This window comes from Myxocyprinus asiaticus, chromosome 38, assembly GCF_019703515.2.
Source record: "Myxocyprinus asiaticus isolate MX2 ecotype Aquarium Trade chromosome 38, UBuf_Myxa_2, whole genome shotgun sequence".
Taxonomy (NCBI): domain Eukaryota; kingdom Metazoa; phylum Chordata; class Actinopteri; order Cypriniformes; family Catostomidae; genus Myxocyprinus; species Myxocyprinus asiaticus.
In genome coordinates, this window is record NC_059381.1 from 4695111 (window position 1) to 4709378 (window position 14268).

The window sequence follows — 14268 nt, forward strand, 5'->3', positions numbered from 1 at the left end:
ATACTTTTGCAACACACAAAGCGTTGCGTTATATGTATATATATATATATATATACACATATATACACTACTGGTCAAAACTTTTGAAACACTTGACTGAAATATTTCTTATGATCTTAAAAATCTTTTGATCTGAAGACGTATGCTTAAATGTTTGATATGAGTTTTGTAGACAAAAATATAATTGTGCCACTATATTAATTTATTTCATTACAAAACTAAAATCTATTTAAAAAAAAAAAGTTTTTGAAATTGATGACTTGGACCAAATAATAAAGAAAAGCAGCCAATAAGTGCCCAACATAGATGGGAACTCCTTCAATACTGTTTAAAAAGCATCCCAGGGTGATACCTCAAGAAATTGAGAAAATGTCAAGAGTACATGTCTGCAAATTCTAGGCAAAGGGTGACTACTTTGAAGATGCTAAAATATAACACAGTTTTGATTTCTTCTGGATTTTGTTTAGTCACAACATAATTCCCATAGTTCCATTTATGTTATTCCATAATTTTGATGACTTTACTATTTTTCTAAAATGTGAAGAAAAACAATTATAATAAATAACGAATAAGTGTTTCAAAACTTTTGACCAGTAGTGTGTGTGTATATATATATATATATATATATATATATATATATATATATGTATATTATATATAAATAATATAGCGAGAGCAAGAATAACACAATTCCTAGTTATTATGGCCTTATTTTTCTTTCTGATTGAGTATTTCTGTTATTTTTAATTTTATGATATTAATAATAGTAATTTATTTTATTTTTTACACCATAATTTATTCAATTTAGTTCTTTGTTCTTTGTGTATGTAATATGTAATAAGGTGGTCTTTGGCAAACTTCAAGCACACAGCAATGTTTTTGTTGGAAAGCAGCGGCTTCCTTCGTGGTGTCCTGCCATGGACATCATGCCTGTTTAATGATTTCCGTAGAGCAGACTCATGAACAGAGATGTTAACCAGTTCCAATGATTCTTTCAAGTCTTTAGCTGTCACTGTAAGGTTCTTTTTTTAACTCATTGAGCATTTCGCGGTGTGTCCTTTGAGTCATCTTGGCTGGACGGCCACTTCTAGGGAGAGTAGCCACAGTACTAAATCATCTCCATTTATAAACAATTCATCTAACTGTGGGCAGATGAATATCTAAGCTCTTCGAGATAACTTTGTAATTCTTTCCAGCTTTATGAAAAGCAAATTCATGATCGTAGGACTTCTGATATCTCATTTTTGCCAGGCATGGTCCATGTCAGCAGATGCTTCTTGTGAATAGCAAACTTAAAATGTTTGAGTGCTTTTTATGAGTCAAAGTATCTCTACCACACACCTCCAATCTCGATTCATTAATTGGATGCCAGGTTTGCCAACTCCTGACTCTAATTAGCTTTCGTTGACGTCATTAGCCTATGGGGTTCACATACTTTTTCCAACCTAAATTGTGAATGTTTGAATGATGTATACAATATGTACAAGAACAATACAATAATTTGTGTGTTAATAGTTCAAACAGATGGCGTTTGTTCATTATTGTAACTTAGATGTAGATTAAACCAGATTTAAAGACAAATTCATACATAAATACAGGTAATTCCAAAGGATTAACATACATTTTCTTGCCACTGTATATAGTGAAAGTGGTTCTTAACTGAAAGAGACTTTGAAAAACTTTTATTAATAATGTGTCATAAACAAAAGCGTTCTCCTCTTCCTCACTGCTGCTGTAGTAATACTGCAGCTTCTCTCCGAGTATCTTACCATCCAGTGTCATCATGACTACACACTTAACCAAAGGTGTGAGAAGGGGAGTTGTTAGTCTCTTATGGGAATTACACATCACACTGAGAAGTGTCAAAACCAGAGGTTTAACGCCACACAACACATTAATTAGTGTCAAAAATAGAGGTTGTTTTAGGCCTGATGGTAAAGCAAAAATTTCTTCAGGACCTTTGAATTGGTTTGAATACGGCCCCTGCCTCAAAAACATTTGTTGGGTCAGCAACCATAATGTACAAATAAATAGCTTCTACTCAAAAATTTGAAAAGATTTCGTTTATGTTTAGAACACAAAATATACATTCTAAGGTGAATTTAGAGCGTTCCATAGAGTAAATGAATAATAGTGAGTTCTGTGAACTTGTTTAACTTAAAAATCCATAAAAATAAAATTTTAAGTACTACTAACTCAAACAATCAAGTATAGAACTGAGGTTGTGGGGAATATCCTTAACCCCTGTGCTTGAATAATTTAAGTTTAAGTTTTAGTTTGTTTGGTCAAAAGGAACTTATGTTGGTATTTAATTAGTTGTTATTCAGAATTCATGGGGATTTTAGTTATTTTTTGGATTACTGATGTTGTTTTTACCGTAAATAGCTATTTTGTGTAAAGTCCCCATTAGCGAGATTAGTGTTCCATTACTGGTCAGCTTCGATTCGATTCATTCCATATAATTATTCCTTGCGTATGTGAATATGCATAGCTGAAGTGCAGCTTTTTGTGTAAGTGCCTCAATGGGGTATGGGGTACAGGTCAAAATTAATGTTTGTGGTAATCAAAATGATGCTACAAATGCTGTCGATTGAGCTTAACTTGTACTGAACCCGAAATTCCTTAAACACAAAACTGAGTCTTCCATCTTTATTATTCATCAGTCATTTGGTTTGCACATAAAAATTACTTTCCCCTGAATGACTCATGTATGTAAATATATGGCATTTTCATGGTTGAATGTAAAAAGCTAGACATTTTTTTTTTCCATTTATTAGTATCTGAACATTTACACAGGCGGCCAAAAGTTTGGAATAATGTACAGATTTTGCTTTTATGGAAAGAAATTGGTACTTTTATTCACCAAAGTGGCATTCAACTGATCACAATGTATAGTCAGTACAAAAATAACGTGAAAAATTATTATTACAATTTGAAAAAAATGTTCAGAACTTCTTATACTTCTTCAAAGAGTTCTCATCAAAAAATCCTCCACGTGCAGCAATGACAGCTTTGCAGATCCTTGGCATTCTAGCTGTCAGTTTGTCCAGATACTCAGGTGACATTTCACCCCACACTTCCTGTAGCACTTGCCATAGATGTAGCTGTCTTGTCGGGCACTTCTCACGCACCTTACAGTCTAGATGATCCCACAAAAGCTCAATGGGGTTAAGATCCATAACACTCTTTTCCAATTATCTGTTGTCCAATGTCTGTGTTTCTTTGCCCACTCTAACCTTTTCTTTTTGTTTTTCTGTTTCAAAAGTGGCTTTTTCTTTGCAATTCTTCCCATAAGACCTGCACCCCTGAGTCTTCTCTTTACTGTTGTACATGAAACTGGTGTTGAGCGGGTAGAATTCAATGAAGCTGTCAGCTGAGGACATGTGAGGCATCTATTTCTCAAACTAGAGACTCGGATGTACTTATCCTCTTGTTTAGTTGTACATCTGGCCTTCCACATCTCTTTCTGTCCTTGTTAGAGCCAGTTGTCCTTTGTCTTTGAAGACTGTAGTGTACACCTTTGAATGAAATCTTCAGGTTTTCGGCAATTTCAAGCATTGTATAGCCTTCATTCCTCAAAACAATGATTGACTGATGAGTTTCTGGAGAAAGCTGTTTCTTTTTTGCCATTTTTGACCTAATATTGACCTTAAGACATGCCAGTCTATTGCATACTGTGGCAACTCAAACACAAACACAAAGACAATGTTAAGTTTCATTTAATGAACCAAATAGCTTTCAACTGTGTTTGATATAATGGCAAGTGATTTTCTAGTACTCAAGGATAAGGTGTTGGAGTGATGGCTGCTGTCTAGATTTGATCAAAAATGTCTTTTTTCAAATAGTGATGGTGCTGTTTTTTACATCAGTAATGTCCTAACTATACTTTGTGATCAGTTGAATGCCACTTTGGTGAATTAAAGTACCAATTTCCTTCTAAAATAGCAAAATCTGTACATTATTGGCCACCAGTGTACATATGGGAAACATGGGGAGATTTTTTTCCTTATATGCAAACTTCTACAGATGCCCCTGTCAATCAGAAATATACTTTCCTGCATTCCTGTAAAATGTTGCTTAAAATGATTATTAAAATCAAATAATAATTTAAACATCCCTTTTTTTGGTTATCATATACACTGTACAAAATGTATATATTACATATTTTTTTATTACAAATAGGGTACAAATGAACCATTGCCTTAATGATAAAAACAAATAAGACAAATCTCTTTAAAAGAAAACAACAACAACGCACACACACAGTTTCTTTGATAAAAATAAATAAATAAAAAATGAATTGCTTTGTTACTATTTTCACAAGTACTTCATTTTAAAACTCTTAGTACAAAACTTAAACTGATCACACTTATAACAAAGCTTGTCTAAAGTAGCCTAATATTAATAATTTTCAGAGAACAATTTCATTACTATATTGGGTTGCCACTTGATCTGAAATAAAAGCAGCTGAGAAACACTGGACTACAGGACATTTACAAACATTAAGACAACTGTGTTTAAATTATAGTCAATTAGGGGAAGTATTTGATCATAATATTAATTCAAAGTCATCTGAATCTTTAAATATAAATTAAATATAAATGATATTTACTTTTTTTTTATAAAGTCCTGTTTTTTAACATTACATAAAATAAAATAAAAACATGTGCTTGAATGTGATTGTAATTTTAAATTCATTTCTTAGAGAGTTTCTAGTTGAGTCTATGTGAGATTTATTCATTTCTTCATTTATTTCATTTCACGATACATCATAAAAAATTATTAAAGTCAAATGCAGTCAGCACTGTCTTGGTAATGAGTGATTTTAGATTCATTTAAATCCTGTTTAATTCAACATAAGCAATTTCTTTGGGTATCAAATCTGTCTGTGATGAACACACTGAAAAATATGTGAACCACACCTGTAAAACCAATAACAGGAGCTTCTGGAGTGAATCACAGGAAACATCCAATGCTCTAGAAAAAGGTGGATAATAATAAAAATAAATAGTTAAACAGTTTTGTAATCCTTGTGTTGCAACTCCTGCTACTACTTTTTAATGAACAGTTTCGTCATTAAACCCTCCCCCTTTTTAATCAGTTATAAAAGGGCCCTGAAACATTGTGATTTCATTCCACTGCTGACCAAAGATGGATCTGCAAATCCCGATTGTGCTTCTTTCAATTTTACTCACTGGAGGTAAAAATATAAAGTATTAATGTATTATGTATTGCACATAAAGATGTCAATGAATGTCATTCTCTCTCTCTTTCTCATCAAAGGACTCTCTCTCAAATGTTATAAGTGTGATCCTGATCCAGAGACGGGTTTATGTGACAGAACAACAGAAACATGTCCCAGTGGAATTACCCAGTGTCAGAGTGCAACAGGGGAAATATCCACTGGTAAGTCCATTCATAATTTACTGAAAGTGATAGAGAGGAAATTCACATAACTGTCAATCAGCATCTGTTTAATTTTTTACATTATTCTTACTCAAGCTTAGCATGTTTTCTGGAATAACTCATTTGTATTTTATGATAAATGGCTTGTGTCCTTGTTATAGGTAACTCCAAGTTGACTCAAACATATAAAGGATGTGCAGACAAATGTGTTCCTGGAACCGTTCAAAACACAAATGGAGCACCAGTTTCTACCAAGTGCTGTGCCACTGATCTTTGCAATGGCTCAGGTATTGTCTTTATTTGACCATGTGCTAATTTGCATTGTTTAGCAAACACATTTCTTATGCAACTTATAAATGAGGACATAATATGAACAAAAGTGTAAGTGTAGAACTACAAATAAAAGGGGTAGATTTTTTTTTTTAAAGTAATAGAAAGTGCCTTCATGTAAATATGGTTATGAATTAGTCGAGTGCTCACAGTGTATTGTAATGAACTTCGCTGATCAAGGTTTGAAGCTTGTTTAGGGACAGTGACTGTACTGATGGCTTTACAAAGAGGTACAGAGGTGTTTAAATACTTCCGGAATAGGGAAGAATTAGTGTAAAATCCACACCAACTTTTAATCATGTGAATCTTAAACAATAAATATCTTATGTACATCATATACTTTTTGTTTTGATTAGATGGAATCTATAAGGGAAGTTTCCTGCTTCTCTTGTTGCCTCTGTTCTTCTACATCCTCTTTTATTGAGTTCAACAGCACTTCACATTCTACAGCTGCAGCGAAGAGGATTTGACATGTTACAGGTTAACACCGCCACATCATAATGTCACATTTATTTAATGAATTACTATGCCGTACTGAATAGCTTGTATCTTTGCTATTTCTGTATGTTAGGAACTTAATTATGTGTTATGTATTTTGATCATGGAAACTGAATGCATCATTATTATGACCAGTGAAAAAGTATGGTAAAAGAAAAACAATCTTCACAGATACTGATCTATTTTTACATTTACTAAGATTTACAAAATCTGTATTTCCTGAAAAAGATTCAGTTTTACTGTATACACTTTACTGTGGGGTTTCATAAAGACAGTACTAAACTGCTGAAATTAAAGATTTACATGCACACATATAATTGTAAACGTCATTTTCTGTAACTACTATTACAGTGACTTCTGGAAATCTGTATCTTACAATGACACTGTGTGAGAGAATATTTCTGTGTGAAATGTGTCTTTCATTTGGAAAACTTATCCACAAATCATGAAAATGTGCTTTAACCATTCAAAGATCTGAAATCCTTAGAAACAACAGGACCACAAGTGTTTACATTTACATTTAAGACAATAACGAGACATTTATTTAAGAGACACTTACAAGAACTAGTCCGGTTTTTTATGTGAAATCATTTGTGCTTCTTAGCAACACACACACACACACACAGCACACTAATGTCAAGGTTGTCTACTTATTTCTGCTGTGCCGATGTTTCATTTCTGTGATGTCTGAGCGCTCCTTTTTAATTTTTGTGTAATTTGTAACAATAAGAGAAAATAATGCATTATACAGTTTGAAACAGTTTAAATAGTTTTTGTTTTACAATTTGCGCTATGGTACTATAATCGCAAGTATGTGGTAAAACCTCACAACTCTTAGTACAAACTCCAAACTCATCACAATTGTAACGCAGCCAGTCTTTCATTCAAAACTTGCCATTGTGCATTCATTTGGATTGTAAACATCTCACACAACCATTGATTCAAAATATACATTTCTTGTGAAATGTCATGAGAACATATGGTTTAATCACCAAAACACAACATAATGATATCTTTTCAGTTTAGTCGTTTTAACTACCAGTGAATCCAATAACAAACAATGCAAGGTACATGTTTCAAATCACCCTTAGAAGTGCTGAAAATAATATGCTACAGTACTGTAAAAGACAGATTACACAGTTTTCACATTAGGCAATACACTTACCTTACCCAGCATTTACAGAATCTATAATTTCCATAATATCTATCCAATGTGTAATCAAGTTGTGATCAATTAAGACATCCTCTACAATAATTTGGGCAAATTGTGTTTTTCAGATATAACTGTAACATAGGTATACTCTCTATAATCAAATGTACACAGTTAAATAAAACAAATTAACTAAATGAAAAAACATTTAGCATACATTACATTAATTTGGATCAAGCCTGTCTTGAGCATTTGGTCATAGATTCTCGTCCACATCACAAAGAATGTCATCATTGTTCATGCACCTTGGGAATACCTTTTGGTATGGCGAATCCATGCTTGACATTGGTCTACATTGATGTCATCACATGCCTCATCCATGGCCTGAAGGAGGGTGGTAAGCTCAAGGGGTTGGCGATCATAGACCTTCCACCTCCATGCTGAAAAAAATTCCTCAATATGGTTGAGGAAAGGAGAGTATGGGGCAGGTAGAGGGTCATGAATCAGAGATGGGCCTGAAACCATGCTTGAACCACCTCTGCATGGAGATGTTTCCTCCACGTTGTCCAGGCACTTGGACAGTGGCCCGTTGGCCTAAGAGGTTCCGTCCACGGCAATGAGTTCTGGCAGGTTAAAGCAGCTTCATCAACAAAAATGTACTTGTGATGGTTCACATCAGCATCAAGCACCATCACCCTCTAAAAAAGATTTTGGTTAGTTCTTTTTACAGTGTAGTTCCAATATACATATGAAGTAGGCAATGCATCAAATAGTAACAGTAATACAGTATATAGTGCTGTACCTGAACATACTTGGCCCTCAGTTGTTTCACCCAGTCATTGTTTCTCTCAAAAGGCACCAGGTAAATGTGTTTCACTGATACCTGGTGCCTCTTCAAAAGGCTGGCTACTGTTGGTAGGCTGATGGGTGCCATTGGCAAAGGTGTCATTGTTCTCCTCAACTGCCTGCTTTAATTCCGACAGCCGTATATCATTCCTGGCCCTCACCATTCCACCACTGCCCACTCCTGCTGGTCGGTCAGAACACGGTCACGGCCACTACTATGGGGTTTTCTGTCAATTCTAAGCATAGAACAGAGTATACTGTCAATAGATCATACTGTAAGAATACTGTAACAAGTTTTATGAATTTACATGCATTACAATTTACTAAAAATGTAATGGTAAAGCATTGTATATATCCTCCAGACTTACTGGTTTTCTTGGCGAAAAGTTCGGATGATCGAATTGACAGTTGATCTTTTTAGATTTGGATCAACTAATCTGGCAGCCTCTGCCATAGTAAGGCCTCGGTTCACCACATGATCAATGATGATGGCCCGGACTTCATTAGAGACAACAGTTCTGTCTCCCTCTCTCTGACGATCAGTCCTTCAACGGGCCCCATGCCCACCTCTCTGACCTCTCTGTTGGTGCCCATGCCCACCTCTCTGACCTCTCTGTTGGTGCCCATGCCCACCTCTCTGACAGATCCCTTGTCCACGAGCTCTTCCTATTCCTTGCTGTCTATCCTGCTCCATGTTGAAAGAAATTGCCAGTGTTTACACCCCCCTTTTACTGTATATGGTGACCAATTGTGGTTACCACTATGTGAAATCAATTAGACAATTACTTCATATGAAAGGTATTTCTTTGATGACACACTGATGTGGTGTGGTGAAAAAGTTACTGTGGTTTTACCACATACTTGCGATAATAGTACCAAAGCGATCAACAAAAACTGTAAACCCTCCCCTTTTTGAGCAGTCATAAAAGTGTCCTGAAACCTTGAGATTTCATTCCAATCCTGACCAAAGACTGATCTGCAAATCACTAACGTACAACTGGAGAACATTTTTTTATTTGTTGATATCTTCACACAACTATAAATCTGTTTTTTGGTTAATTTTCTAAATGGTATTCTGAGGAAATGTCTTCTGTAAGCTTAACATGTTTTTTTTTCTCTCATATAAATTGGGATTGTGCCTTATTGTTATAGGTAAGTTGTCTACAGCTAAAAAAAAAAGGAAGGCTGGTTGAAATGATTTTTTGTGGTAATCAACATTATGCCACAAATGCTGATGATTGAACTTAACTTGTATTGAACCAGGAATATTTCTTTAATAATAGTACAATGCATCAATACCAGAATTTAAGTGTAGATCAGGAAAATGCAGTGCTAGCGCAGATGTGTAAACACACAGTAGAAAAAAACAGTAAAACAGTGAAACAGTTCAAATAAGAATGTTCTGAATAATAATAAAAAGAGTGCCTTCATACTGTATAGCTGGTTATAAATTAGTATGAGGTGTGACTTCAGCCATTGTTAAGAAAACTGTGAAACATCCAGTTGGAGCTTAACACTGAGGACAGTGACCACTAAAGCTTCTACAAAATCTATATTTCCTGAAAATATTTTGAGAATTAAAATATATTCATTTCAACTGTATGCTTTACTGTATAGGTTTGAAAAAGAGAATGCTAAAGTGCTGTAATAAAAGATTTACATACATGTATTTGTATTTTTAAACATTTGTATTCCTGTTATAACTATTTTTAAGACTCCTAGTAGTCTGGAGTGATGGTGGTGCAGTGGACTAGTAAACAGAAGGTTGTTGGTTTAATCCCCACAGCCACCACCATTGTGTCCTTGAGCAAGGCACTTAACTCCAGGTTGCTCCAGGGGGATTGGCACTGTAAGTCGCTTTGGATAAAAGCATCTGGTAAATGTCTGTAAGTTATGCTCCATTACACTGTTTGATTGACAACAGCTTTACATAATGAACACATTTTAAATCATCACTAATGTGTTTGTGTTTGATATTTACAACAACTATGGTGCTAATTGATCTCCTTAAAACATCTGACCAAAAATGTATAATTTAACTTTAAATATATAAGCAAGTTTTCTACCAGGATAACCTTGTATCATCACCGATCATCCACCTGGTTGTCTAATGTTTAGACGGAGACCTGGAGAGGCCTTCAAGCCACAGTGTCTCGCATCCACTGTGAAATTTGGTGGAGGATCGGTGATGATCTGGGGGTGCTTCAGCAAGGTTGGAATCGGGCAGATTCGTCTTTGTGAAGGATGCATGAATCCTGGAAGAAAACTTGCTTCCTTCTGCTCTGACAATGTTCCCCAACTCTGAGGATTGGTTTTTTCCAGTAGGACAATGCTCCAGACCTGAACCCCATTGAAAACCTCTGGAATGTGATCAAGAGGAAGATGGATGGCCACACGCCATCGAACAAAGCCGAGCTGCTTGAATTTTTGTGCCAGGAGTGGCATAAAGTCACCCAACAGCAGTGTGAAAGACTGGTAGAGAGCATGCCAAGACTCATGAAAGCTGTGATTGAAAATCAGGGTTATTCCACCAAATATTGATTTCTGAACTCTTCCTAAGTTAAAATATTAGTATTGTGTTGTTTAAAAATGAATGTGAACTTGTTTTCTTTGATTATTCGAGGTCTGAAAACACTGATGTCATTTTCTGCAAATAAATGCTCTAAATGACAATATTTTTATTTGGAATTTGGGAGAAATGTTGTCAGTACTTTATAGAATAAAACAAAAACAAAAAATTCATTTTTACTCAAACCATACCTAAATCCAGAGAAACTGATAATTTTGAATGATTACAGAATCATTTTTATGTGGTTGTAAAATCTTCAGTGTTGCTTCAAAGCATGAAACTTCAGCCGTGACGTCAGAAAGTGGGTATAATTAAAATCTCTTTTAAAAAACTCAACAGAAATTCCTAAGCGAACCGCAAACATACACCATGTTGGCATTCTCCTTTAGTCAGTATACAGTATGTTCTTTGACCAGTGATGCACAGTAAGAACAACAACAACAATTTAATCAAATATTTTTAAAGGGTAATTCACCCAAAATGAAAATTCTCTCATCATTTACTCACCCTCATGCCATCCCAGATGTGTATGACTTTCTTTCTTCTGCAGAACACAAATGAAGATTTTTAAAAGAATATCTCAACTCATACAATGCAAGTGAGTGGTGACCAGAACTTTGAAGGTCCGAAAAGTACATAAAGTAAGTATGACTCCAGCGATTTAATCCATGTCTTCAGAAGTGATATGTTAAGTGTGGGTGAGAAACAGATACATATTTAAGTCCTTTTTTTTTACCATAAATCTCCACTTTCACTTTTACATACTTCTTCATTTGTTTTTGGTGATGAGCATTCTTCATTCATATCACCACCTACTGGGCAGGGAGGAGAATCTATAGTACAAAAGGATTAAGGGGGTATTTACACTTGGTCACTTCATGTGTATTTACTGATTGATATTCGATTGAATAAAGACATTCCATTTACACTTCTAACGTCCTAAATGCAAAAAGTTCACTTCCGTGATTATGTTCATGCCGGGCAGCGAATTTAGAATATGTGATTTATTATTTGATTCCAACTGACTTTGCTCGGTGCACGTGTTTCTGTACATCTCAATCAGCTCTCTGTGTGCTGTCTATTTTTTCCAGTTGAGGCTTTTGTAGGTAAGAAATACGTCCATGCGCGTCAGCTGCGCTCATTGTTAGTTTCAGTTTCTAATAAATGAAGAGATAAGTTCTGTCTCTCTTACAACGTGCATCCATTTCTTTATTTGTTATTATTTATTTTGCAGCAAACCCTTTGCAAATACTCAGTAACAGCAGTTATGTTTCGCATTTTTCCCATGCTGACATAGTGCTGTTTGGACAGAGTAAAGTTACATATGTGGCTTGTACAGCCATATGCATTTACACTTAACCGAGTTTCGAATTGAAAGTGACTCAAACCATCTCCGGAGGATTTTTATCCATCTCAAATCCATTTTGGAGGGCCTTTACACTTGGTCTTTTCATGATCGGATAGCACAGAAATATGCATATTCAGAGACCCTTTTCCAATTTCCGGATTTGGAACGCAAAAGTAAACTACAGCAGGGTAAACTTCAATATAGCAATGAATGAGAGACCACAGCAAATATTATTTTTGCATTCCCATTTGCTGTAACAGCAAAAGAAAAAATCCACTATTATGTTTCAATGACTACAAAGGAGGAAAAAACAAAGAGAGATCGATTACAAGAGTCAGAAGACAGATGACAAATTTATTGACTCCTTCAGCAACTGTATTTGAGACTACTTTTTTTGCTTTTTGTTTTTGCTGTTGTTGTTGTTTTTTTTTTTTGCCTTAAATTAATGCCAGTGTAATATAATAATGTTATAACTTCTAGCCTAATTAATAAACAAATGAAAACATTAACAAATTGCTCAATTAGACATAAATGTGTCACCACAGTCTGTGAGAAAGGTATGGTTCCATTTTGATACGCAAGAAAAGTAATTTTATTGAAAAAATATGCTATTGGCAATCGCTGCATAACATAATCCATCACCTAAATGCTAATTGTTTAGGAACTTTTTTTTTTTTTTTAATGTTCACTTGATAAGAGCCTGGTTACTTCCTGAAAAATGCTGCATTTCTAACAAGGTAAGAGAAGTAAATTTAAGATATTGCATAATATCTATCCAATAAGTCGCTGTAAAAATTTTGCTGATATAATTTAAGTGTATTCTTTAAAATGGATGAAGAAAGGCTGCATTATTTGTTTTATGAGTGTAAACATGGAGAATCTCTTTGGGAGGATCTGAACTCTTATTTTTCTCCCTTTAGACACTGTGAGTTAATATTATTAATGATGGATTTATTTTACTATTTCTAAAGTAATAATCATGCTGTTGTATATATACAGTATATATAGATATATAGACACACTGGCAGCAAAAAGTTTGGAATAATGTACAGATTTTGCTTTTATGGAAAGAAAGTGGTATTTAGTCAGGACATTAATAACATGAAAAATTACTAATACAAAAAAAAAAAAAAAAAAAAGTTCAGAACTTCTTAAACTACTTCAAAGAGCTCTCATCAAAAAATCCTCCACGTGCAGCAATGACAGCTTTGCAGATCCTTGGCATTCTAGCTGTCAGTTTGTCCAGATACTCAGGTGACATTTCACCCCACACTTCCTGTAGCGCTTGCCATAGATGTGGCTGTCTTGTCGGGCACATCTCACGCACCTTACAGTCTAGCTGATCCCACAAAAGCTAAAAGTTAAGATCCATAACACTCTTTTCGACTTATCTGTTGTCCAATGTCTGTGTTTCTTTGCCCACTCTAACCTTTTCTTTTTGTTTTTCTGTTTCAAAAGTGGATTTTTCTTTGCAATTCTTCCCATAAGGCCTGCATCCCTGAGTCTTCTCTTTACTGTTGTACATGAAACGTCATGGTTACTTGTGTAACCTCCATTCCCTGATGGAGGGAACGAGACGTTGTGTCGATGTAGTGACACTAGGGGTCACTCTTGGGAGCCCGAGACACCTCTGGTCTTTGATAAAAGGCCAATGAAAATTGCCGAGTGGTATTTGCATGCCACTGCCCTGGACATACGGGTATAAAAGGAGCTGGTATGCAACCACTCATTCAGATTTTATGCTGAGGAGCCGATATAAGGTCTGGCCATTTCAGCGGGTAGTTCAGCGTTGTGGCAGGAGGGACACAACATCTCGTTCCCTCCATCAGGGAACAGAGGTTACACAAGTAACCATGACGTTCCCTATCTGTCACTCACTCAATGTTGTGTCGATGTAGTGACACTAGGGGTCCCTATACGAAACGCCACAATTGGCTGAACTGTGTTACGTGAACTGGCGGTGTGTGGTGGGCAGACTACTGTGTGCCTCATAGTCAGCACACCAGGTCGACACGTAACCTCCCCCAACATAGCTATGAGTGCCGAACGGCCCTTTGGGGACAAGTCGACTACCCAAGTGATAGAGACAGGCTTAACCCAGTCGTGGCCTCTTTTCCCCTT

The 14268-nt window shown here is 35.4% G+C and overlaps 1 protein-coding gene across 5 annotated transcripts in view; it reads left to right on the forward strand.

The window, feature by feature from the left end:
* Positions 1-5146: 5146 nt before the first annotated feature.
* The window catches only part of LOC127428673 (urinary protein 1-like), a 226678-nt gene continuing 217556 nt past the window's right edge, over positions 5147-14268 (forward strand). For 2 of the 5 annotated variants that reach the window (XM_051677183.1, XM_051677184.1), the window contains exons 1-3: positions 5147-5200; positions 5284-5406; positions 5568-5693. In XM_051677183.1, coding sequence (XP_051533143.1) covers positions 5152-5200; positions 5284-5406; positions 5568-5693 — 298 coding nt within the window. In that variant the 5' untranslated portion in view covers positions 5147-5151. Of the gene's footprint in view, positions 5201-5283; positions 5407-5567; positions 5694-6092; positions 7582-14268 lie in introns of those variants that run through there. The other 3 variants (XR_007895128.1, XM_051677182.1, XR_007895129.1) reach the window with 3 other exon arrangements.